The 27,600-nt window shown below is 37.9% G+C and overlaps 1 protein-coding gene and 1 long non-coding RNA gene across 2 annotated transcripts in view; one reads left to right on the plus strand and one right to left on the minus strand.

The window, feature by feature from the left end:
* Positions 1–27,120, plus strand: part of LOC108515823 (uncharacterized) — a 50,118-nt gene extending 22,998 nt beyond the window's left edge. Inside the window, exons 2-5 of the long non-coding RNA XR_001881642.1 lie at positions 3,621–3,836; positions 4,642–4,777; positions 9,325–9,437; positions 27,035–27,120. This is a non-coding gene — a long non-coding RNA (uncharacterized LOC108515823). The remainder of the gene's footprint in view (positions 1–3,620; positions 3,837–4,641; positions 4,778–9,324; positions 9,438–27,034) is intronic.
* The window catches only part of BTC (betacellulin), a 53,682-nt gene continuing 49,090 nt past the window's right edge, over positions 23,009–27,600 (minus strand). The window contains exons 4-5 of the mRNA XM_017852979.1: positions 26,278–26,387; positions 23,009–24,924 (exon numbers count right to left, since the gene is read on the minus strand). Of these exons, the coding sequence (XP_017708468.1) occupies positions 26,279–26,387 (109 nt within the window). The 3' untranslated portion in view covers positions 23,009–24,924; position 26,278. The remainder of the gene's footprint in view (positions 24,925–26,277; positions 26,388–27,600) is intronic.

Consider the following 27,600-nt stretch of genomic DNA (forward strand, 5'->3'; position numbering starts at 1 on the left):
GTATTCAGTTAGGAAAAGAAGAAGTCAAATTGTCCCTGTTTGCAGATGACATGATTGTATATTTAGAAAACCCCATTGTCTCAGCCCAAAATCTCCTTAAGCTGATAAGCAACTTCAGCAAAGTCTCAGGATACAAAATTAATGTGCAAAAATCACAAGCATTCTTATATACCAGTAACAGACAAACAGAGAGCCAAATCATGAATAAATGTGTTAACATGTTCCTGAGTCTGTGGGTCCTGAGATGCTCTCTAATTACTTGGAAACACTCCCAGTGTCATCTGTAGTTGGATTAATTAACTCCTAGTTTAAGTAATTGGGAGTAACAGCTATTTCATTGTTTAACTACAGATACATTGCCCTCCCTCCCACATACCAGAATAGGGAGATTAAGCACATGGCCAGAGGAAAAAATAAATGTATTTTTGATGAGAATAACTTTTTTTAGCCTAGCTTTACTATTAATTAGTATTTTCACAAGAACTCTGTCCAAGTTATGAAATGTATTTAGGTAATCCCCAGTACAACAAGTAGACAGGTAGAATGTCAAAATCGCAAAAGTAGAATGTCAAAATCTCAGGATGTCAAAATCTGTTTGACATTACAGCTGGCTTGTGGCATTGAACAATTTTTTCCCTGTCTTATACTTTCCTGTGTATCTTGAATTTTTTAACAATAAGCAATAATCCCCTCTCAAATCAGAAAAAATAGAAATAAAGAGGAATATCCTAAATTTGCTTAGTTTCTATTTATGCTCAAATATGGAACCTTAGACCCCAGTTACTTTGCTTCAGTGCTTACTTGCTATCAAAGAAGCCTCCTTTGTATTGACTGAGCCCCAAACCTGCTCTAAGGTTTGCTGGCCTGGTTCCTTAGACATACTGACTGCCCCACTTTACTCTGTCACTTAGAGCAGGAAAGAGCACCATAGAGTATGGCTTATTAAGGTCTCTATCATGGTATAACTGAGCAAGTCAGTGCTGAGACACTTTCTAACACTTTCTAACAAAACCTACCATTTATACAGCAACTTTTTTTTTTTTTTCTTGAGACAGAGTCTTGCTCTGTCACCATATTGGCCAGGCTGGTCTCAAACTCTGGACCTCAAGTGATCCACCTACCTCAGCCTCCCAAAGTGCTAGAATTACAGGCATGAGCCACCATGCCTGGCCTACAGCAACATCCTTCTAACTGAAACAAATTTGATTCTTGGTCTCCCTTTGACTCGTGAGATGGCCCGAGGAACCTTGTTTTAACTCAAAATTAATTCTAAATAACTGTAAGTCTTTATTATTCTTATCAAGATCTTACATGTGGTCTTCTATTCAGGTAGAGACTAATCCACAAGGTTGGCAAGTTACACACGGAGAGAGGTAATTTACCTTCCTAACCAGTTTCAGTTTCATAATCACAGCACCATTAGTTTCACCTCTGCATATAATTAAGCGAAGACTCACCCAGTTGTAGCCATGTAAGCTGGGTGATCACTCAAAATCCACATAATTAGCTTTGTGTCCTTTCTATTTCTTTCCTCTCATCTGCCTAGGTAGTTGTGAAACACAAACCCCAAACATCTTCAAAACTGTCACAGATTATCGCTGAAGCATAAACTACTTTTAAAGCATTTCTGCCATGGAGATAGATTCCTATCATACCTTTCCTTTCAATTAAAGCCTGACTGGAATATTTTTTAGCAGGGAACAATGAAGTCTGTTTATGAAAAGTTGTTATTAATTTGTGCAAGCCCATTTCTATGGCTTTAAAGCAACTATGAATCACACAAATCCATGTGGGCAAGAAAAAATTTTAATTTGAGTTTCCAGATCATTTTTACCATGTGAGTTATTTCTTTCCAAAACTAATTACTAAAGGAAGCAGGGCAGGGTGAGAAGAGAAACAGCCAAGCTAAGTAAAAGGAAAAAAGAAAAGACTAAGCATTTTTCTTGAGATCAGAGAAATAGCAATCATGTAACGATGTTTTTTACCCTGCTAACACAGAAACCAATTTCACTGACTTGAGACACACTGCAGAAGAGAACTGGGTTTCTCAGTGAATCGTGAACTGTCTCTGACCCTCAGTTCCTATCGCTGGAAATCAGAGCCGTGGGCCAGTTGGGCAGTTTCCATGCTGTACTCAGTGGCATTTGAAGGGTTGTGAGCATGTGCTTAAGGGCAGCCCAAGTTCCACACCCTTCAGCTTTTATCTGTTATGTACATTAACTCACATAAGATTTTTGTTTTAGAAAGAAATAAGATGTGGCTTTTTGTTGGTTTGTATAAGACAAATTGAAAATAAGACTGGTTAATAGTAACTATAAGAAAAAAAATCTTTACATTTTATGGTGCCTGGCCCCATAAATTATATCAACAACCATTTCTCCTAGTCCTCATGTTGCAGGAGAGACAGTTATTACAGAGGAGATTGATGATCTCAAACACATGTAGTTTCTTCTTCTTCTCTTACATCCAGTTAAGAATGTCACGCGTTATAGATAAGAATTGCAAATAATCCACCTCTATCACCAACACCTCTATTTTCTCATATAGTTTCATTTTTTCTCAACTCTAAACTTCTCACATATTTTGCTGCTTCTCTCTCTCAACAAACGTAGGATATAATTCCCTAGGACTGGTCCAGAGAACCATTCTTTAGAGGAACTGCCCTCGATAAGTATGAATCAGAGATGCTAAATACACATATTCTCCTATTTACTCAATATTCATTCATTCCAAAAAGATGTATGTCGCTCCTCCAATATATCAGCGATCAGAACAAGTAAAGACCCATCCTCACGGGATTTCCAATCTGTGCCCCTGCAGTATAGTTCCAGTCTTTGTAACATCATATCAATGATGCCTTAATGCTGACTTCCAAGGAAAACAGGATCAATTCCAAAGTACTTCTCAAGACTTCCTCCAGTAAACCCATTGATTTTCCTTGCAAAGAGCTGAAACTTTTGTGACACTTACAGAGCCACTAATTATGCGTTTTGGTTACCAAGCAGCATTGCCATTTGTATTATCCATTTTCATGCTGCTGATAAAGACAAACCCAACACTGGGCAATTCACAAAGGAAAGATGTTTAATGGAGAACTCACAGTTCCTCCTAGCTGGGGAAGCCTCACAATCATGGCAGAAGACAAGGAGGAGCAAGTCACATCTTATGTGGATGGCGTCAGGCAAAGAGAGAGCTTGTGCAGGCAAACTCCTATGTTTAAAGCCATCAGATGTTGTGAGACTTATTAACTATCAGGAGAACAGCACGGGAAAGACCTCCCCACACCCCCATGATTCAGTTATCTCCCACCAGGCCCCTCCCACAACTCGTGGGAATTATGGGAGCTACAAGATGAGATTTGGGTGGGAACACAGAGACAAAACGTATCACTACTCAAAACACACTCCAACAGCAAAAAGGAGTTTCAAAGTCATTAGATTTCTCATATTACGGGAAAGAGGTACCTGAGCCAGGATAATATTTCTTAGTACCCCCTTTTTGTTCCAGCCACTTTTCTCATATCCTTTCTACCGTGCTGCTCTTACCCAATCTCCCTGGAAAACCCCTTGACTGCCTCTAGCTAACCCCTTCCTTTTTCTCCTTGTTTCCATGTCCTCTAGACCCTTCATCACAAAAGTCCAAACTGCCAGCTCAGCAAGAAAGGAACATCCTTGGATTGCAGGAGACGGAAAATCGTTGAGGATGCCAAGCCAAGCCAGAGGGAAGGAAAGGCCAGATACTCTGTGATTTAATCATGTTACAGCCTCACAAAGATGCAAAAGATTCCTGTCTACTTGCCGCAGTATGACTCATTCTAGAAAGAGGAGTTTCAATGAGTTGGTTTTAAATTTTCTTCTTCTGTGATAACGTGTGTGTGTGTGTGTGTGTGTGTGTACAGATATATAAAGGATCTGATTTATATATAAAATTATATATCCTTGATATGTAAGTATATATTATATATTTATATTTATTATAGATTTATAATTATTAGGTGTATATGCATATAGTTTACTTATATATAATTTATAAATATATTATAAATATTTTATATTTTACAATATATAAATACATATGTATCTTTTATAAATGTGTGCTCTCAATTTCTACTTAAAGATCCCTCCTTATACACACACACACACGCACATGCACATACATGCATACACACAGCTCTCTGGCACGTGGCCATCATGTGAGAGACCATCTCTTTTACAGCTTAAAGGTACTGGCCAGCTTTGCTGTACTGAGCACTTCATTTATGAAATGGCCTTCAGTAGATCATAAAACAACAGAAATTCGAAAGGCCTGAAACTCTTCTCCAGTTCTAAAATGTATTCTGAAACCCAAGGCAAAGTTCTAGAATGGAAAGAAAACCATAACGAAATAAATGAATTCACAATTTTTGTGATATTTGTTAGCAACAGCCTGGAAGTGACCAAAAATCATAATCATGGCACCTTTAAATCCGGTGGGATTATTAATTATATTGAAACCAGTTCCCTCAACTTAGATATGAGAAAACTGAGAACAGTTTCCTTATCTGTCCCTGGATGCATAGGAACTTCTGCCTAGGCTCCAAAGAGACTTACTTTATCCTCAAGCAGCAAAATTATAGATCACATATGATTTTTTTGTTTTCAGATCATAACGAACAAAAGAAATGGAAAGAGCAAAAGAGAGAATGTGTCAAGTTAAATGTTAAAATGTCAAAGAGACACAGATATCAACTGAAAGAGCTCTCAATGGCCAAAGCTGAACAATTTGGTGAAATGAATAAGTAAGTATTTATACCCCAAAGTATAAAGTAAATATTCATGAATCCATAATGATATAAACAAATTATTAAATAAACAGAGGAAAGTAGACAAATATTCCATTGAGAATAACTTCAAATAATTTATGTAGCTACTTCACCCTCAAGAAGGTGGAGCATAGTTCCCCACCCCTTGTGTGTGGGATGCACACAGTAACTTCCTTCCAAACATAGGAAAAAGATGAAAATAAGAATAACTTTACCATGGAGAAACCTGACAAATATTACCACAGGCAGATGATCAAGGTTATCGTCAATAATGACAAGTCATGTTGGTAACCTTGATATGAAATGGCTCTTTACCTCTGTGGGTCTCCCTGGTAACCTGTGATCTCAATCCAATCATGACAGAAACATCAGACCTATACCAATGGAGGGTCACTCTACAAAATACCCTATTTCTACTCCTCAAAACTTCTCAGGTCATCAAAAACAAAAAAACAAACAAAAAACCTGAGAAATTTTCATGACCAAGAGGAGCCCAAGGAGACACGAGGACAAAATGCAGTGTTATTCTGGTTAGGAACCTAGAACAGATAAAGAACACTAATGAAACATTAAGGAAATCTGTATAAAGCATAGACTTTAGATGATATAACATATCAATATTGGTTTTTCAATTATAACAATTTGTACCATACTAACATAAGAAAATAATAGGAGAAGTTAGGTGTGAGGATATATGAGAATTCCCTACACTGTTTTCACAATTTTTCTGTAAATCTAAAACTGTTCTGAAAATAAAGTTTATTCTAAAAGTGATTTAAATGAATCAGACTCTAAATGCAAAATATTAAGAATACTTTAATTATTTTTTGCCTAAGTCTTCTAAGCACTTCACATAGCAAAAGTGTAAGAAATCTGTATTAAAGGGAACAAAAGAAAGTTTATGAATAACTGTAATGCTATTTCAACTTGCAAAACAAGCAGATAAAATCTTTGCTTTGTTTTAGACATTATATTGTAAGTGTGTTTAAAATTAGCAAGGTGTAACATTTATTCTCTGACATGTATCTTCCAAAGAGTCACAGTGGTTGAGAATCAATTAAGACATAATCCACGTGAAATTTTTATTAGACCAACTTTACTGTGAAATTACTGCCAAGATAATACTTAGGTCTATTTTCTTGAGTCATTTCCTAGTTATTCAGCTTTTTAGTTAGAGATTCAGATTACAGCAAATGCCTTGGAAAGCAATTTTTAAAGTTGTAACTACAATACCCTAGTAGAATCACATATTGTTTCTCTTTGCCCAGATATAGCACCTAGTAAAATGTTCGATGAATGAATAAAATTTCTTTTTATTGCTTCATTTAGTACACTTTCTGTCTCTAGATTATCTCATGGGTGTGATTGAAAGTTGGTTTGGTGCCTCAGCTTTTTTCCAATGCATTATCTCACAAATAATCCTAACTGGAAGGCCTTGATTAACAGCTGATGCAAATCTCTGTACCTTCTGGACTTGTGTAGCTGTCTGTGTGTTAGTTAAATTTATAAGCTGGAGGGGGAAAAAGTTGCTATAGCACATAGATCTCTGCATTATCTTAGCAAATGTTATTCCATTAGTGCTATTTTATTGGAAGATAGAAATGGAACTCCTTAACCTCTCGTTTTCTGTCAATCTGTGCAAATCCAACCAATATCAGTTAGCTTTTGCTGCATAACAAAACGCCTCAAAATGTAGTGGTTTAAAACAACACTATTGTATTTAGCTCATGATCCTCTGAGTTGTCTGAGATTGATGGGACTTTCTCCACATTGGATCTCATCTTACAGGAAGCTAGTTCCTTCTTTTCAAATGGAGAAGTCCCAGAACAAGAAAGAGTGACTCCAATGCACAAGAACTTTTCAAACCTCTGCCTGCATCATGTTTTCCAATGTGCCACTGGCCAAAGCAAGTCACATAGTTAAATCCACACTTAAGGGGTTGAGAAGTAAATTCCACCTCTTAATGAGAGAAACTGCTAAATATTGTGTCTATTTTGTTTTAATTTACCACAGTCCACTCTCTGGTTTAAATTATTTAAATTATTTGCAATGCAAAATACACTGAGCATCTATGACTGCCTCAAAATCTGATCCAACATGACAGCAGTCTCAAAATCTAATAGCTTGCAATTTGTATCTTCTTCATATGCGGATGAGGGTCCTCACATGTTGCATGTTGACCCAGAGACCTCTCAAACTTAAGAAAAGATATCTGCTCTTTACATGCCTAACATGCAATACTGAAACAGGGACAAAATAATCATCACAGAGCTTCTCATTTGAAAAGAAAAGAAAGGAGAGACATACGGTAGTTGCTGTTTTGTAGTAATTTTGAAGTCCAGCTGGATATATACTGTCAGATTTTCCACATAGAATTACAAGGAATGATTCCTGATTAGAATGCAATTCTGTTCCCAGGGAATGGTTTCCACCCCCACTGTCCTTTGTTTCTTGGTTCCACTCCCTACACTCTTGTTCTCACCATCTGAGATGTCCTTCATTTTCTGTAAGAAATGACACATGTTTGAAACTGAGAAGTGTTCTCAGATTGCTTCCTTTCTACTTGTAAAATTTGGGAACCCAGCAAAATTTGTTTGAACCATCCCTGTCCATTTTTGCCCAAATTTACAGTGCTTTTGCCCAGCAGTTCTCTTTAAAAACATTGGTAAATTGTGATGATTCTAATTTGAGTCCACTTCATGACTCGCCACAATTCTTTTTTGACATACCTGTCTCTATTTAGGGTGTATCTGGCTGCTGTGAGAGAATGCCTACATAGTTTTGAATTAACTCTGGGTTTTGGATTTTTTTTCCACTTAAAATGATGAGTCACTTACCTTCATCTTCCTAAAATTACATCCTTTTTCATAGTAGAGTCTTGACTTTCCCTTGAGTTCATCTCATTTCTATTTTTCTTCTCAAGACTCCTATCACTATTATTTACAGAAATACAGCATGGAAATCTTTTTGTCCAATTTATGTTCTAGTGTTTATCAGCATCAGTCTAAGAAAGTTTAAAGTGCATTAATTTATTAAATATTTGGTGCACACCTAATACATGCTAAATGTTAGAGATACACTGGTAAGCAGAAATAGATGCAATCCCTGTCTCCATGTAACTCTGTACTTGTGGGAGAGGGACAAATAGGGACATAAAGACAACTAAATCAAATTATAGTAGCTACTACAAAGAGAATACACAGATTACTAAAACTACATATAAAAGGAGGTCTAGCCTAGTGTAGGACTATCAGAGGAGACAAACAAAAGAAGCAAATTTAAATTGAGACGTGAAAAATAGTGAGCATTTAGCCAGACAAAGGAGGCAGTGATACTATAAGCAAAAGAAACAATATTATAAGCAAAAGAAATATTTTCCACTTGTGAATTATAGTACCTTGGACAAGTTCCTTCAGCTCAGATTTTGAGCCTATTTCCTTATCTGCACAGCAGAGATGGAAATCATTATACCTATACTGTGGAATGAATTAGACTTCTTTAATAAAATGCTTAACATAGTACCTGGTAAGTACTTAATAAGTATTTTCTGTTAGTGGTAACAATTTGGAGCTGGGCTTCCTGAATTTGAATTCTGCATTTGCCACTTAACTAGCTGTGTGATCCTGGGCAAGGCATTCACCCAAGTCCTTTAGCTTCCTCGAGATAACATCAGGGTAACCTTAAGTACTTCAACTATCATAGGATTGCTGGGAGGCTTGCATGAGTTCCTATGGGAAGCATTAAAACAGTTCTTGGCACATAGTAGATGCTCCATGAATGTTAGCTGTTATTAGGAATAAAGAAATTTCACAACAGTTCGATTAGGCATTTAGAAATCATTCCATGGACGGGGTGCAGTGGCTCACGCCTGTAATCCCAGCACTTTGGGAGGCTGAGGTGGGTGGATCACGAGGTCAGGAGATCGAGACCACCCTGGCTAACACGGTGAAGCCCTGTCTCTACTAAAAATGCAAAATATTAGCCGGGTGTGGTGGCGGGGGCCTGTAGTCCCAGCTACTTGGGAGGCTGAGGCAGGAGAATGGCGTGAACCTGGGAGGCGGAGCTTGCAGTGAGCAGAGATCGTGCCACTGCACTCCAGCCTGGGCAACAGAGTGAGGTTCCATCTCAAAAAAAAAAAAAAAAAAGAAAAAAGAAAGAAATCATTCTATGACTTTTAAGAAAATTGAGACTCAAAAAGTGTAAGTACCTCCTCAAGTTTACTTAGCTAACAAATTGCATGATTTGAAACTCAAACACACATTTTCTGATTTGAAGCTCTCTCCATGAGGCCTCCCCAAGCCTCGGTAAAAAATGTCATCTTGGAACTTCAAGAAAGGACCTTTGGATAATTGACATAATAATATTGCCATTGGCAATAGTGTCCCTTGTTCTTTTCCAAATCAGTAAAGACTAACTTTCTGAGATAGTCCTGAGCTATGGAGAAATAAATGGGGAAATAAAAGGAGTTTTATGTGTATGTGTATTTTGCATAACTGAATTTTTTGTGTTACAATACTTTACAGCACTAAGAAAATCATGCTTATAACAAGAAATAAGTCTCAGATTTGAATATAAACTGTAAGATGAAAAGACAAAAAAAAAGTCCTGGACCTTGAAGCCTTCTTCATTTTACAAGGTAAAATGAGAGCTTTTTAACTTATAAAGTAAATAGTCAAAATGCCCCAGCCACATGTGGTGGCTCACACCTGTAATCCCAGCACTTTGGGAGGTCGATGCAGGCAGATCATCTAAGGTCAAGAGTTTGAGACCAGCCTGGCCAACATGGTCTCTACTAAAAATACAAAAATTAGCCGGGAGTGGTGACAGTCACCTGTAATCCCAGCTACTTGGGAGGCTGAGGCAGGAGAATCTCTTGAACCCAGGAGTTGGATGTTGCAGTGAGCCAAGATCACACCATTGCACTCCAGCCTGGGTGACAGAGCGAGACTCCATCTCAAAAAAATAATAAAATAAATTAAATAAATAAATAAAAAAGATGCCCCTGTGTAATAAGTTGCCAGTGTCAAATGCTGACGGAAAAATATCACAGCAGAGCTGAGTCAGACCCAGGTCTCTCTAACTCCAAACTCTTGTGCTGTCCACCACAGCACTCCTATCAATGCAGGTGCCACCAGGGGTTATTTACAATGACTCTGTTATAATCTCCTGGAAGGGAGAAAAAGAGATAGAAGGACTGGTGAGAAAGCATTAAAATGTGTAGAAACCTGAGCTTAGGAGTGACTTTAGGATTCACTTGGTATATGCCTGAAAGGGGACTGTGTTTCACTTTTTCATAGGCCAAGAAAATTTGGATTTGGGAAAAATAAGTCATTAAGGCTTAAAAAATCCTTAATATTCGTGCTTATCTTTCTCTTCTCTTTTGGTTTGGTTTCCAAGGCAACCTATATTTTCTGAGCAGTTTTATGTGTATTTGCTGAAGGCAAGTGATTGCTTTCCCTCAGGCTGGTAGAGATGCGGGGAAGAAGCAGTCCAGAGAGAGGCCATTTAGAAGAAGGAATCTTGTTTAATGTTATGGGAAATCTTAGGCTAAAGTCTTTAAAAGTGACTGAGTTAAAGCTCTGTTGCATGCATTATCTGAAACATAAATTATTATGAAGAAGATGAGGAGGAGAGAGAAAGAGAGAAGATGGAAGGGAATAAATACAAGTGTGTGTGGAGCTCCCCTGAGGCCCCTAAGCTAAATTCTTGCTATTTTCGGCGCTTGCCTTCACACTCCTAGGGCATTTTGTCTGCACTCACTCCTCTCTCCACCCCCTCATCCTTCTGCACTCTGACTTCCGCTTCTGCCACTCCACGGAAGTAGAAGAGGCAAGCTGACCTGTAGGGAAGCCATATGCCGATGGTACAACAGGGGCCTGGACGTCAGTGCCACAAACCCAGAAACTCCCCTTCCCCACCTCACATTTCTCTACCTCTCTGCCTGAGGTCCTTTTCCAATACAGAGGGGCATTTCTTTACCTGTGAGCAGGAGACCCTGCAGGTGCAGGGGATTGAATGTCACCCCCAGGGGTAACCCTCAGCCATGGAGGAACAGGTGTAGGTGAATAAATACTCCATCCTGACACCAGCCTTAGTGGAATATTTCTTAAGGGCAATGTCAACGGTTCCTCAGGTAGACTCAAGTGGGACTAAACTCAGCTGTCCATAGAAGTAATTATCTCATTAACATACCCTCAGTGGCTTCTCCACTTCATTTTCCCCATTTCTGCCTCATTTCATCATGTGTATCATGGAACTAGTTCCCAAATAAACAGTTTCTTTCAAGTACTCATCTCAAAACCTTCTTTTAGGTGAATTCAAACCAAGATACTAGCATATGCCTTTCTTGGCATCAGTGTGTCCACAATATAATAATAATTAGATTACTAGTAATAATTCTTAATTGTTGATTATTAAAGCAAAAGGAAGTCAATATTTTTGAGGGTCGACACTGCTCCAATGCTTCACTCTGGATTTCATCAGGGAAACAGAATCACCTTAGGTCTCCACGTAGAAGAGTTGTACTGCAGGGCATTAGAGGCTTATGCAGCCTTTGGAAAAGCTAGGGAATCAAAGGTCAGGAAAGCTACAGCTAGAAGCATGTGATTCTCAGGCACACACCTGGAAACCACTGCAAACCATACGGCTGCCATCTGTTCAGACATCAGCTTACAACTGCAGCTGGAGAATGGCACCTTCTCTTCCACCTTCCAAATACTGTGCAGATTAGAAGACTCTAATCTAGAACTATATGAGGAAAAGGATTCTGAAAAATAGGGTTCCAGGTTTCTGCCCTGCAATGCAGAGGGAAATGCAGAAAAGAATGTGATAAATTTATGTGTATAGCAAATAATGCAGATCAATCAGGTAGAATCTCATCAGAAGAGGCCAGAAGCCTGATACATAGACAGTGCTGAATAAACACTGACAAATTCTTGCTACCCAATGTCTTCTTTTCTAAACTCTATGAGGACCATTATCTATCATACTGTTTGACATGATTAGGCAGAGAGGTTCTCGTTTGGCCATCAAAGATGTCTATAACAACAAGGCTGTCCAAAACTTACATACCCAGTTCCCTTGACTGGTCAGCTATCCCTACACAGGCTTTGCAGCCAAGCATTTACAAAACATGCTTGTATATGCAAATCTTACATCATTTTCACCACTTCATCCCACTATGGCTGCTATCACTCCTAAATCCTTCTCCTCCTCCCGGAGGAGTTCTCTAAGTTACATCAGTCTAGTAAGCATGTACTTGTTCATATACTTTAAGGCACCTATTGATAACTGACTCTTTCACACTTTACTCCAAGTGGGACCATCTGCAGACTGATGGAAAACTGAATATTTTCATATTTTCTACAGAACTGATCATTGCTTCTGACTGGTATAAACCTCCAACTATTTTTCAGTGTCGTGTGCTACCACAGATCACCTTGTCCTGCTCATTTCCTTCCTTTTTTGCTTTCATTTTCCTTACATTGAACTTCATTTGTTCTGCTCCCAACTCCAGCCTTTCCTTCTCTTTCATCCCCTCTTTCTTCCTTCCAGGTTTACCTGCACTTTTCTGCCTCTATCTCTATGGAGGTCCTTAACACTTGAAAGCATAACTGATCACTTTGAGAACTGATCACTTCGAGATTCTGATAAACCTACAGACTTTCAAGTCACAGAAAAATTCACATGAGCATGTATTGGAAAGAAGCAGGGAAGGGAGTTAATTCCACATTTTCATCTTCTTCTTTTGCCTCACTGAGCATACAGCCCTATGCCAGTCTCCCGTGGTCACAACAGTCAGCTATTGCCAACAAGGAAGCATAGTTACCCTGCATGCCTCAGTTCTTACGTGGTATGGATGTTAGGTTGAGAGCTAAACACCCTGCCATGTGGCCAGCCCTGCCACAAAAGGCCAAAGGGCAAAATGAGCAAACACACAGAGGCTGTGATAGACAGAGGCTGGATGAAGGATGAGCTGAGAGCCGGTGAGATATGAGAGAAGTCAAGTCAGCAAGGGCAGGATGCACTGCTCCCTAGAATCATATCTGTACCTCAGAGTTCAGCATTCAAGGCCCACAGAACTGCACAGCAGTCAGGTGGGCCAGGGACCATGTCCTTGAATAACAATGGATACCTGCCATAACAATCCGAAGACCCACGTGAGGCCCTTTCCTCATCCCCTCCTTACCATGGTAGTGAGAGAAATAGGAGATGCAGATTCTCTGAGAGCCCATGCTTTGGATTCCCGGCAAGTTAGGAAATTGCTGAAAGGGACTTTTCATATTTCTCAAATAGGCTAAATTTAAACCAGATTGGACATTTAATTGGTTTCATTTTCCCCCTACTAGCAGATGAGCATTCAGGAGAGAAAAACTGATTAGTAAGGGACTAAATTAATTTATTGAACTTCCTTTTCCTGCACAACCAGTTTAGAATGTGAGCTGCATTTTTTACATCAAAACATACACAAAAATTGGCATTTTTTTCAGGCATTCACACAGCACCTCTGATGGTTAAGATTCCTATTGTATATTCATACCTTCAAAATACCATTTGCTCAACATGATTGCACTCCTTTTCAAAGTCTATATTTTCAACCCAAATGTATAATTTATACTAGCAAGATATCTTTTTATTTCTTTTATTTTTTTTGAGCCGGAGTCTCGCTGTGTCTCCCAGACTGGAGTGCAGTGGCGCGATCTCGGCTCTCTGCAAGCTCCGCCTCCCAGGTTCACGCCATTCTCCTGCCTCAGCCTCCTGAGTAGCTGGGACTACAGGAGCCCTCCACCTCGCCCTGCTAGCTTTTTTTTTTTTTTTTTTTTTTTTTTTTGTATTTTAGTAGAGATGGGGTTTCACCGTGTTAGCCAGGATGGTCTGAATCTCCTGACCTCGTGATCCACCCGCCTCGGCCTCCCAAAATGCTGGGATTACAGGCGTGAATCAAGGATATCTTAACTTTGACATTTCATAGGGAAGCTGAAACTCAATGGATGCTCAGTGTAAAGTCGGCGCCATCTTACCTTGTTCTTGCTGTCCTGAGCGCGGCTTTTCTATGTCCCAGTTTCCGTTGCCCACAGCATCAAAGGCACCTACGTCTCCTTCTTTTCTGCCTTATTTCCAACCATACCTAATGTCAAATCCTGATGCTTTTTTTCTTTTGGTGTATATCTAGGTATTACCCCCTATCTCACCATTTTCACATTCACATTACTGCTGCACATCAAGACACTGCAAATCATCTCAGCTTCTCCTCATGACCTCAGTATCTGGTCCCATTAGTCCATCTCCACCATTCTTAGGTAATTCGTCTTGAAGTTGTGATTTCTTTATTATATCTTTCCCTGCCCAAGATAGTTTTTTTTTTTCTTTACCAAGACTTTTTCAAGAACTTCAGGGCTACATTGCCAATTGTTTGCTGGATGTCTCTACAGAGATGTCCCCAGTGTACTCAAATCTTTTTTTTTTTTTTTTTTTTTGAGACGGAGTCTAGCTCTGTCTCCCAGGCTGGACTGCAGTGGCCGGATCTCAGCTCACTGCAAGCTCCGCCTCCTGGGTTTCCGCCATTCTCCTGCCTCAGCCTCCCGAGTAGCTGGGACTACAGGCGCCCACCACCTCACCCGGCTAGTTTTTTTGTATTTTTTAGTAGAGACGGGGTTTCACCGTGTTAGCCAGGATGGTCTCGATCTCCTGACCTCATGATCCGCCCGTCTCGGCCTCCCAAAGTGCTGGGATTACAGGCTTGAGCCACCGCGCCCGGCCTTCAGATCTATTTTTTTTAAAAACTAAAGTCATTTTCTTCACTATGGCACCCAAGCGCCCACTCCCAGTCAGCTCCTCCTCCTGTAATCCATATCTCAGATAATCATACCAAGAACTTGCTGGTCACCAGTGTGGAGCTAACAGTCTTCTCAAGGAGTCTTGCCTTCCTCACGTCTCCAAATTCAACATATCACAAAATTATGTTGATTCTCTGACCAAAACATCTTGAGCATATCACAACTTTTCCATTTCTACCTCTCAATTACAGCTCCTATCATTTCCCCTGCCTTCCATCTCTCAGCTTTTCATTTTACCCTTTATAATGCCTGCAGAATTATTTTTCCTAAACCAGGCATCTTATCACGTCACTAGTCTGCTCAAAACCTTGTCTTTCCCATTCAGTAAAGTGCAAGAAAACTTGCCATGACATATTAGGTGCCAGACAGCCTCATTTTAAGCATATGCCCCTTTGCATCCCGTAATCCACTATTCCACGTGAGGGTTGTCAGATTTAGCAAATAAAAATACAGGATGCCCAGATAAGCAGCAATATTTGGAACATACTTACACTGCATTTTTTTTTTTTTTGTCTGAAATTCAAATTTAACTGGATGTCTTTCTTTTATCTGGCAGCACTATTCCATGTAGCACATTTCAAATGTGCCATACATTTACAAAACCATGTGTTCTTGTTTGTAATGGCTGTTCTCTACAAATGGAAGTCTTCACCCTACTCTCTCACCTATTAATTTATCATCTGTTTTATAGATTTTTTAACCAATAGACAAGATCCATCTCCTCTTTCCTCGTGGGATGGACCTTGTCTAAAGCCTTGTAGTGGAATACAATTAAGACTTGACTTTCTGCTTTCCTAAGGTGGTCTTTATTAAATATAATATGATCTATAATATAACTCAAGAGGAGGGGGATGGGAGGCCGAAATGCTTACCTAACATAATAATGCCAAGGTACTGGTTTTCAAAAAACAGACTTAAAAATTCACTATTAAAGAGAATAAATCCCTCTAATGGCAAGATTTGCTTGATCAGATACTTAATAGGGGTATAGTCGAAGGCCTCCGTGTTTGCCTAGGGAGTGGGTAGGGAAAAAACCAGCAGACCCCAAGACAAAGCCATCTCTTTCTGTGAAAACACATAGGCATCCTGACACAAGTATGGCTAAAGCCACTAAGCTTGTGAGACACCTGAAGAACCTGAGGAATTTGAGCTTTGATTAGGAAACAACCCAGGGAACAGGGAAGGGAGGGGGTACTCACCAGTGTCTCCATTTTCTCCTTCCATTCCATTGGGGTTTCCCTGTACAGAAAGCAAGAACCATAACTAATGCAATGATTTCTTTAAACTCCAGGTTCTCATGTGCTGAGAACAGGGAAAATATTCATAAACATGTGTCCACAAATCAACCACAATACAGCTGGTCCCACTAGGGTTTCCTGAGTGCACAGTGTATCTCAGGCACTCTGCCATGGCCAGGCCCAGCTACATAATTTGGGGGATCCAGTACCAGATGAAAATTCTAGGAATCTTGTTCAAAAATTATTGAGAATTTCAATTACAGTGTCATACCTATACAGAGCCTGTGGGCCACACAGGTCACATGCCCATGAAGCTCATAAAAACCCTGGCAACCAACCCATGGGAGGATATCATATCAAGTTACAGATTAAGGAACAGAGGCTGGGTAAATCTATGTTATTTACTAGAACTCATATCACTAGCAAGGACTAGAGTTTACATTAAAATCCAATCCAAATCTCTAGAGTGTTGGTGGGAATCACTGAAACGTTCATTTTTTTAGATTTTAGTGGATATTTTGTTTGTCGTTGTTTGTTTATGGAAAACTGCATATACAGCCTGCTAGTTTTACTCTCCTGTCCTGCTTTTTGTCAACAACCGGGGCTGGAATCAGAGTATGAAGAGTGAGGTACCCACTTGCTCTGGCCCAAAATTTAAGGGTTTAAAAAAACTCAGGAATCAAAGTAAACAATATGCAATGTGATATCTTCTACAAAATCTAAATTATTTTTTTTAAAATTCACAGTGAATAAAATATCAAACTTGTAGATAAAGACAGGCAATAGTTATTTATTTTACAATCTTGCATTATTATGAAATGCGAACATATCAGGTGCCAGACAGCCTCATTTTAAGCATATGCCCCTGTGCATCTCAGGGGCTTAAAATCAGCCTGCAGTTCCCTGGCCTCTGGCTATCAGGTCCCCAGAAGCTTGTGAGATACCAAGGTTTATGAGGGTTGACAAAAGTATGCGAACAGGGTGGACAATGAAAGGCTTTATGCATAGTCATGTTTTCTGATTACAGATGCTTACTAACATTTTTTAGTTGGTTCAAAATATAGGGGACTATTTTGATGTGTATATTTAAGAGGAACATATTTTTTCCTTTTTGCTTCAGGCTCCAATACGGCTTGGCATGACACTGTTGACAACCAATTGTATTCTTGAGTATCAATTACATAAGGCCTATGATTCACCGTATGCTCCGTATGTTGCGAAATTGATGATACACACCCACTCTGTCCATTGAAGTCCCAAAGAATACTTTGTCCCATAGGCAGAATTCACTGTATGTGGAAACAGACACTCATTTGGATAACAAAATGAGCACTTGTTACATTCATCATTATCTGTATGAACATTGCATCAGGACATTTCTTGGGGTGTCTTAGGCACCTGATTTATACCAGCAGTATTTGCCACTTCTCAATTAATTGAACATTCCTCTGTTCTTTATCCACACTGACCCAGACTTGAACGTCTCCTCATTTATACTTGCCTATCACATTCCATTTATTCTTTTAGGTCTAGGTATATACCACCTCTTCAGAGAAGTGTTCTCTAATCCCTTCAGTCTCTAATCTATACTAGCAAGTATTGTTTGTTCACATAAAACTCTCATCTTTAATGGAGAACAAAGTACTTGGCAGAATGAACTAAGCCTCGTTCATCTTTTTCCCTTTAGCACTTTGCACAATGCATACAATAGATGCTAAATATTCATGGATGAATGAATGAACTATTTGGCCTTTTATTATAGCTAATTGTGTACATGTCTTTCTCCCACTTGGGAAAAAAAAAAAAAAACGCACTGTCTCTTAATCTCCTTTAACTCTCCCCCTGCACTTAGAACACCTTTGTGTATGTGCCCATTGTCAGTGTTCAGTGATATTTAAATAATTAAATTAGAACCTGAAGGTAGTTTACAAAAATAATGAGTTTGATTTTAAACATGTTACAGATGTCACATAAGGTGATTTTATTACCACACCAAAATTGAAAAGACTCTGCTGCTGCTGAAGTATAACTTTCAATGTATTGGAAACGTTTATAACAATAATGTCTCCCCCGTGAGTTTTTAAAGATTACTACATCTTAATTATCATGAAGGTAAACATCAACCTAGTTACTGCCTTAGTGGTGACAACTTCCAGACCGAGGGGTCTAAATTAATGAAGTGACATTGAATTCAAGAGACTCAAGCACTATGGGGTGAATTTTGATTATCAATAAACATATATTTTAAATTACATCTATTTGTATAAAACTTTTTAAATTACATCTATTTGTATAAAACTTTACTCTTTGCAAAAGCTTTAGGAACATCCAGATACTTTCCTAGAGGTCAGCTTCTTCATATCATGTGTTGATTGAGAAAAATATTGTGATCCCATCAAGTTGTGTTACTCATCAGTAAGAGCATCCCTTGGCGAGGGTGCAAACTCTACTGTTCAGTCTCTATGCTGTACTCAATGTTCTTTTCTCATATTTGCTAAGCCTGTTAAATCTGATTGAAAGGTTTAATTCTTTAAATACAAAAACAATCATCATCTGACTAATACAAAATTCTCAGATTCTTCTGTTCTTGTACAGGTTTTCAATATTTAAAATGTTTTAAAGATTTGTCAAATGCATAGTTTCAGTAATCATTTATTTAGCCGATTGGCAGGGTCCAGAACAATAAGTTTCTTTTTCTTTCCATCTAGAAGATAGATAATTTCAGTGTACTTGCATTTCAAAATGGAAATTCCAAAGTTAAGAGACAGATGAGCATGGTTTACAAGTAGTATGACCCTTGGCAGGGTACTTACGCTTCCTGAGCATAAGGTTTATCATCCAGAAGATGGTATCGTAATACTTACTGTGTAGGTCAATTGTGAATAACAAATAGCAGAGGTTATTCCCAGTCCCTGCCCAAGTTATTTTTAAAATCTCCCTTAATGTTGAACATACAAGTAGTACAGAGTATAACTCCACCTTCAAAAATATCTATCATATATCTGTCTCAGCATAATTTTGAAAATTATTGGGCTTTCAGTTATTTTCAATAGCCTTAGAGTGATTATTTCTTATTTTTTCTCATTGGGTGCTTTTAAGGAAGGAGTTGGGAAGGGAGAAAGGAAGAATGTAGAGAGAAAGATGAAGCAATTTCATAGGACTAGTCACTGAGCTGGAATTCTTCACCTAAACATAACTTGTTCTAATAGGAATAGAAAGACATTCTTTTCCACAGGGATGGTGAATTCTTAAAAATACAGAAACTTTGCAATGTATCAGTGCAGTGACTCAACTTCAGAAAATAATTTCTTGTTTTCCACAGGAGTAATTAGAGAATATCATTATCATCATCATCACTATCACCATGATTATTGATCTCAGTAATAATAATTAACATCAGTTGAGCCCATATCTAGAGATTATTTAAAATATTCCAGGTGCTGAGCCGAGCATTTTACTGACATTATCTCATTTAAGTTTCTCAACCCACCTTATTTATTATTTATTTTGACTTTGCTGACAAAAACATTAGTAAGGTTAAATAACTTGCCCAGGGCCTCACAGTAAATGGCAGACCTAGAATTAAAGCCCACATCTGTCTGAATAAAGATCTTATGTTCATAACCTTTGTATTATGATAGTTCAGTAGCAAATTTCTCCTATCCCTATTGCAGTTACAGAATTATCAGGAGCACTGGCTGGGCTAAAAGCTCAGATATTTTGAAGTCCAGTTGAAGTTAGGAGGCAGAGGGATGGTGATACAATACCTGAGACCAGATTATCTTTAAAAGTAAAACAGACAAAAAGACAACAGGCAACCAAACACAAAACACTGTGTAAATGATTTTTTAGAATTGCTAGTTCTGGTTCATTGGGTAAACGAAATGTTCTTAGGGTGTTAAAAAAGAATGTGCTAGCAACAAGTTTGTTTTAATTAATTTACATATTGTAGCATTTCAAAAATGGTATTAGAGAACAAGTCAGAGATACAAGTTTTTCTGTCACTTCTCACTAAAGCCCAAAATACTGTAAATCATTATTTAGCTTGGTTCACAGAGTTTCAGAATATTTTATTATTCTGCATATATCTTGGAAGAATAATTATACTTGCTAGAGAAAGCAACACTAAAGAGTTATGTGTTTGTGAAGAATTTTGTTTGACATGTTTTTAATAAATTTCTTAGAAAAAATAAAGAAAACAAACCTTGAGTACTTCTGTTGTATATTTTTTCTTGTAATTTAAACTTGAATAAAATAATAAAATATAAAAGGAAAGTTCTTTAAAACATGTTTTGTTAACACTTCTATTTGAGTACAATTACTGACTATAATTTTTGATTAAACCTACCTTGAAGTCCACATTTTGAAATTTCCAAAAACAATAATTCAGCTCTTGAAAATAACCACTAGTACAGTTTCTGTAGTTGTACAGTTTATACAGTTTCCTCATATAAAATTTCAGACTACTTCAAACGCTAATAGCTGACACATCCTGGGGAAGAATAAGGAGCTTATAGAAGTTCCAATTAGATATACAGAAGCTTATATAGGAGCTTATAGAAGTTCCAATAAGATACACATTCTTAGGCTCCAATAACACTAGCAAACAGGCAAGCATACACTATTTGCACATTATGTTCTGGCATTAACATTTAGTTAACAAAGATGATCACATGGGAACAGGTTCCTTTGTAGAAAAATGCTTTGAAGCATAGAAGATCTTTTGAAGAAGAGTAGATGCCCAAATGTAGCACCAATATTAATCAAGCATAGCAAAATAAACATTTGACAGCAAAACATAGTTATACTTTTTTTGTTCTACATAATCATTATTAAAATATGAGTATTATTCAGTCAAGGAAAATCTGTCAAACCTATGATGTACTGAGATCTTCCACGAGTTCATCTTAAGTTTTATGTTTCAAGACACTTGTTTAAGTTAAAGTCTAGAGGCGATGTCCTCAGTATAAGATAATTTCTTGCATAAGTCTTGTTTTAAATTCCATGCTATGAAAGATTAAATCCACTAGAAGATAAGCTTCATGAGGTCAGAGAGTTTTTTAAATTGTTTTATGCAAGTGGTATACCCCTAGCACCTAAGGTACTTGGCATTTAGTAGAAACCTAATAATTATTTTTGTGTGAATTAATTAACGATAGCAGTGCCCCAATATGTTTAGGCATAACAAAGTACATCCACAATATACTCAAATTAAGATTTCGTTAAAGCTATAGCTGGGTCTTAAAGCCATGGGCTTTGAAATATGTTCTGGACTTCATTTACAAAATACTGCACAAACAAGGTCTTATCTAAATAAGGTTATTTGACCTGGAACATTTTACTCCACTCTCAATGTGACTTGCTTAAACCATGGGCAATAAAATAAAGTGGAAAATGGGAAAGCCCTAAATGACGAGCTGTAGGAAACTATAAAAATCTCTCTCTCCCTGCCACATCAGGAAATCACTTAATCAGATAGCATTATTGGGACCAGAAACATCTATTCTCACAGCTCATACGCCCACATGCTCTACCCTGCTATACCCAGGACAGCCTGGAACAAGGGATGAAGCCTTGATTCTTTCTCTTCACTTGTTCCTCACTTGTTGAAGCACCACCTCCTGGTCCCTCCACTTCTGGTGCTTTCAGAGGAACTTCGTAGAATTTGACAAAGACTTAAGAAATATTTGATGAGCCCAGGAGTTCAAGACCAGCCTATGCAACATAGGAAGACCCCATCTCAAGGAAAAAAAAAAAAAAAAAAAAAAAGCCAGGCATAGTGGTACATGCCTGTGGTCCCAGCTTCTCGGGAGGCTGAGTGGAAGGATTGCCTGAGCCTGGGAGGTTGAGGCTATGATGGCCCAACTGCACTCCAGCATGGGTGACAGCCAGACTCTGTCTCAAAAGGAAGGAAGGAAGGAAGGAAGGAAGGAAGGAAGGAAGGAAGGAAGGAAGGAAGGAAGGAAGGAAGGAAAGAAAAGAAAAAGAAAAGAAATATTTGAGCTTACCAAAGATTTGGGACAGAGGCCTTTATTTCTCAGAGCCAATCATCAGTTCAGGTGTAATTTCCTACAGGAGCTTTCCCTGATTCTTACTAAGCAGGGCTAAATGACATTCCTCTCTGTTCCTTAATACCTTGAGCTTCTCTCAGAGCAACAAATTGCATTGAAATGTTCAGTGAGTAGCTGTTTCCCCCACTTAGAAACTCTAAACTTCTAAGAGTCTTTCCTCCTTAGCATTTGTCACAGTGGGTGGAACAGTACCTGAAATACAGTGGTGCCCAATCAATGCTTGCTGAAGTCCCTGCTCCCTCTCCACGCTCCCATGAATGTCTGTGTGATGCAAACACAATGCTGTTGCTGGAAATGTTCATTTAATATGATAAAATACACTATTTGAAAATAATAATTTGATATTTTGTTTTACAGAAGATGTCATTTCCTCTTTAAGAAACCATTGTCCACAGTCTCAGGATGCACCTGAGTTGGTCAGGATCTTGGTTCCGGGTTACAGAAACCCAAACAGAACTAGCTTAAGACAAATGAAGAATTTATTATGAAGACACTAACATGTCTCATGGCGCCCATAGACAGGAACGGTGCTAAACTTTGAGAATGCCTGTAACCAGGACTCACGTTCTGTCGGGAAATTTGTGCCTTGTCTCTGTTTTTCACTCAGCGTTTGCTTAAAGCTTCACTTGCTGTAGGCTGACCAGATTCCTTTGTTTTTCTGTTCCACATGAAGCAAAAGGTAACTGCCAATAGCTTCAAAATGCACATTTTTATACTCCAAGAACCTTAAGAAGACTGACTTCAGTTCAAGTTTCCAATTTCTCTGGGAATGACTCTAATTGGCCCAAGTTTATTAAGTGCCCACCTCAGACCAATCAAACGCAGCTGGAGGTGGAGTTCAAAAATATGGCCAGGGTATTGGGAAGACACTCCCATAGATGTCAAACACACTCCCAAATGTTTTAGTTCCTAAAGAAAACACATGGTCAGGATGGATTATTTCAAGAACATTAATGGATAGGGTTTACAAAGCATAAGGTGTTTAAAAGCAATAGTGTTCAAACTTATTTTCATTAGTAATTCATGGTAAAATAAAAAATTCTCAAGTAACCACATGTTTACTTTGTTTTAAAAATAAATTTATTTTAGTACATGATAATATTGACAGTTTACGTAAACAAAGTTATTTAGTGTATGCAAAGCAACTATAAAACATATTTTGAAAAGATATAAAAATCTTTGAAATTCTTTCTTGATACCAGATCTACCAAATTTCGAGAGCCACCATTGACATTTTAGGATCAAAACAAAATGGCTTGAGAGATTTTATTAGTCAGCCAAACTCAGTCCAGAAAAAAAAGAAACATTTAGAGCATTGTTTTGTGTTTTTAAAAACTCTAATGGATATTTATTCCAAGCTCCTTTTGTATCAAACAAGACTACATAAGAGAAAGGGCATGAATGAACTTTTAAAAATAAAGCATATACAACATGGATCAGTTGGATATAATTGTGTTTCAAGCATGACCATTAAATCAGGAGAAAAAATAGATTTTTGAAAATTATCAGTTGCTTGACTTAGCTCTTACTGATAGGGAAGCTAATTCTGTATTACATATAAGTACAGCCCCAGCTTCACTCAAAACACCACAGAAGTTAGAAAGTGATATACGATTTCAGCATTTGTCTGAATTCTCCACTTCACTATGGAATCTACATTGCAAAGTAAAATTTGCAAAGATTCTAAAAAAGAAGCTGCTTGGCTGACACGCACAATTTGGGGGGCATCTTCCATTGATTTTTGTAAGTGAACCACCTAATCAATGTAAAAAGTTAAATATTCCACGAAATATTGACTAAATGTAAATTGTGCTTTTCCAGGTTTAAAGCAGTGTTTATTAAATATACCATGAAGTAAAGGAGGACTTGGCAAGATGGTCTCAAATAATAGATGTTATATGGTCATGAATTTACTGCATCAAAATTTACCTGAGGGCAATCATATATGCTGTCATCAAGAAGAACGCAAATGAGGATATGGTCACAACCAGTCCCTACCTGGTCTCTCCACTGTTGTCACTGACCATTACTCCCGCATAAATAGCCTCTTTCAGTAATATTATTTATATTTTATTGAGCATAAACACTTACCCAGGGCTTAAGGAATGCCAAGCATTTACTTTTCCATCTCTATTCATTTCCTTAGTTATGGGGCCAATCTGTTTGCTTTAATAATGTAAAAATGTAGTCACGTCACTGAGAACTTATAAAGGAGCAAAGAAACATAATAAAAGTCAATTCTATAGAAAGCATGATGGTAACAGCAATATAGGCCAGGATTTCTCAGTCTGTGTGCCTGTAGGAAGATGGCCTTGACATCTCACAATCATACCAAAACACAGTTCGGTATAAAACCTTGGGTTATGTTATTGAGTTAGGTTGCACCGATTCAGATGAACAAAAATGATGGTTAAAAGCACAGATTTAAATTTAGATAAACCTTGATTTCTATTCTGTCTCCAACAATCTCCAGCTGTCTAAATCTGGATTAGATTATTTGACTTGAGTTCTTTGGCCCTGTTTCCATATGTAGGAAATGAGGAGTATAATATCTGTCTCATGGATTGTTGAAAGGATTAAATGAAATAATATATTTCAAACTTATTAGCATATGCTAAATGCTTGATAAATGGAGCTTTATTATTAATTCAATTCTTAAGACCTAACCTCCTTTCTACTTTTCTTTTTTGTTTGACTAGTAATCCTGGTGACAATACTTAAATGAAAGTTTATTGAAATTTCCCTTCTGTTGTTGCTACGTAACCAGCTGCTTTTTTTCCAATTACTAGACAATAATCATATAATTAATATTCTTATTATTAAAAAATAATAACACAAACTAAAGTTGCAAATAAAAAGTAAATACATTATTTAAAATTCATGTCTACTAGCTGTTTTCCTGAGACACATTCTGTCCATTTTCAAATGAGCAAGGCATTTTGCAGCTTGCCACCAGTCTGAAGGTAACTTCATAGCCTCTGAGAATGAAGAAAATAACAACATGTCACTTAAAAAAAATGGACTATGCAATAATAATAATAATAATTAAAAAATCCAGAGCCAGTGATTTTGTTTTCAATTCAGTAACGTTGTTTTTCGAATAAGTTAGGAGCACATACAATTTTTCATCAAGCATTTACCAACCCCATTAAGCTGCTGGGATTGTCTGGGAGTGATTCTTTGTACAACTGAGCTGTGGAAAGACACTACTCTCTCATACTGGATGTCAACAAGGAAGCTTGTAGCCCTAATTGCTACTGACCTTTCTTATAACCTAAGAGGAACTGACCAAGGATGAAAGCCAACTCAGAACAGTGAGCAGAAAGGAAGAAATAATACGTTTCCTTATGTGTGAGCCTCTGGTTTGACAAGTGTGAAGCCCACCTTACCTCCGGACTGCCATTCATGTGAGCCAATACGTTGCCTTCACTTTAAGCCAGTTTGAGTTGGATTTTATGTTATTACAAACTACCCTGCTCTGTTGTGCTAGTTATGCATCATGTGCCTTCTTGGAGCCTTTCTCTGCCCTGCTCTGTCTCCAGGAGACTGACCACTTCAGATTCCATCACCAGGGCTTCATTGCCCTCTGGTTTCTGGTAGGTTTAACTAGTAGGAGGCACCTGCTAAAGATCCGAAGGCAAAAGGAGAGAAAGTTTGGAATATTTCTTCCCCTATTTCCTCCCTCTGTCTTTGTTTATATCTGACAGTGGCTATTCCCTCCACAACCACAGTTCCTGCCTAGGGGACCCTCCTGCAACGTGCCTCTGAATGCTAAGGTAATATTTACCTCGGCCATTCCTATAGGAAGGGCAACAGCTCCCAACCATTCTCAAGCTCAGGGAGCCTCAATGTACTTTTCCTTAACCTTGATCCACGGTTCTTTCATTAAAATCTTTCTATTGGATCATCTGAGAATATTTGTGATTCCTGCACAATCCTTACAGATGTTACATTTAAAGAGCTTATAACAGTGCTTGGCATTGTGGTAAATGCTCAATATATGTAGCTATTATTGTTATTGTTATTTCCTTTCAGTGTGAGGTGTCTATATAAAATACCTCTTTCCTGTGCCCAAAATTAGAAAGAAAATTATATAAATATCCCCACAACCATGCGGTATTAGGATGCCTATCTCTGTGGTAACAGGCAGAAAAAAGATACGAGAAAGTATTTTATTTGGTTTCAGATTCTATAAAAAAAATTGATTTATTTTTAGATGTTTTTAAATAAAAGCAAACTCTAGTGAATGATTTATTAGATGCAAGTAAGCCCAGTCTCACCAGTTAAATGTCACCTGAATAGTTTTCTATCAGCAAGTTTATCTCACTTACATTAAGAAATATTTGTCTCTTCAATATCTTCATTGATAGGAGTTATATCTTTACCCAGAGTTTGCATTTCTTCTTCTTTCTTCTTTCTTTTACGACGTTTCCGAAGAGGACTTAGAAAATACATATTAGAAATTAGTATGGGCCTAGTAGTTCATGTGAACACAAAATTATCCATCTAAAGATCCTATGATCTTATTTACAGACTGTTAAAAATGCATAGGTTTCTTTTAAAAATATATATTTAGGGTTCTCTCTTAACCCATCTCCTTCTCTAGGTTCAGATGATAGGTATAATAGGCAACAGTGTGGGTAGAAAATAGTTATCAAAACAGAAAGAATATGTCACTTATATTGATGGAGTTTAGTTAGCAGAAGAAAATTTTTCAGGCCAAGTTATTTTACAAAATAGACTAATGAGTATTACATAGTGTACATGTGGTGTACAAGAAACAGTACAAATTGGAAACAGGCATAAGGAAAACAAGAGTGATGTAGCCTTTGGATATATTAACTAAACTTCCAGATACATTAAAAAATGTGTTAGATAGTCCAGACTGCATTTCTGTTTTCCTAAAGTACAGCTCCAAGTTGATATAACAAAATAGGCTGTTTCCCAGCTTTGCCCAACTGATTCTCTGCCCCAAACCTAGCATAGTATTTCTTCCTACCTTAAGTAGGTAAAATAAAAATATATCTTTCAATTTCATAGTTAGAAAGTATCCTACAGATTATTTGGTTTAACACTCTTGTTTTACAGAAAATAAAAGTTCAAAGATGTTGAGAAATTTGCCCAAAGTCTCAAAGATACATAATGGAGGAGTTGAGACAAAAAGTAAATACTCTGGCTGGGGACAGTGGCTCATGCCTGTAATCCCAGCACTTTGGGAGGCCAAGGTAGGTAGATCAACTTGAGGTTAGGAGTTACCAGCCTGGTGTACATGGTGAAACTCCATCTCTACTAAAAATACATAAATTAGCTGGGTGTGGTGGCAGACACCTGTAATCCCAGCTACTCGGGAAGCTGAGGTAGGAGAATTGCTTGAACCCAGGAGGCAGAGGTTGCAGTGAGCCAAGATCACGCCATTGCACTCCAGCCTGGGCAACAGAGCAAGACTCTGTCTCCAAATAAATAAATAAGTAAATAAATAAATAAATAAATAAATAATCAACCAAAGACTCCCTCTAAGGTAGTGTTTTTTTTCCCTAGCACATTGCAAAGAAAGGAATCACGAGAATCCTCTTTATGTGTGGTCCACAGTGAAGGGTAGATCCAAGAGTTTAGGAATCTGGGCAAGCTTCTTAAGACAAAAGAGACCACTTTAA

The sequence above is a fragment of the Rhinopithecus bieti genome, unplaced genomic scaffold, assembly GCF_001698545.2.
Source record: "Rhinopithecus bieti isolate Rb0 unplaced genomic scaffold, ASM169854v2 scaffold_35319, whole genome shotgun sequence".
NCBI lineage: Eukaryota > Metazoa > Chordata > Mammalia > Primates > Cercopithecidae > Rhinopithecus > Rhinopithecus bieti.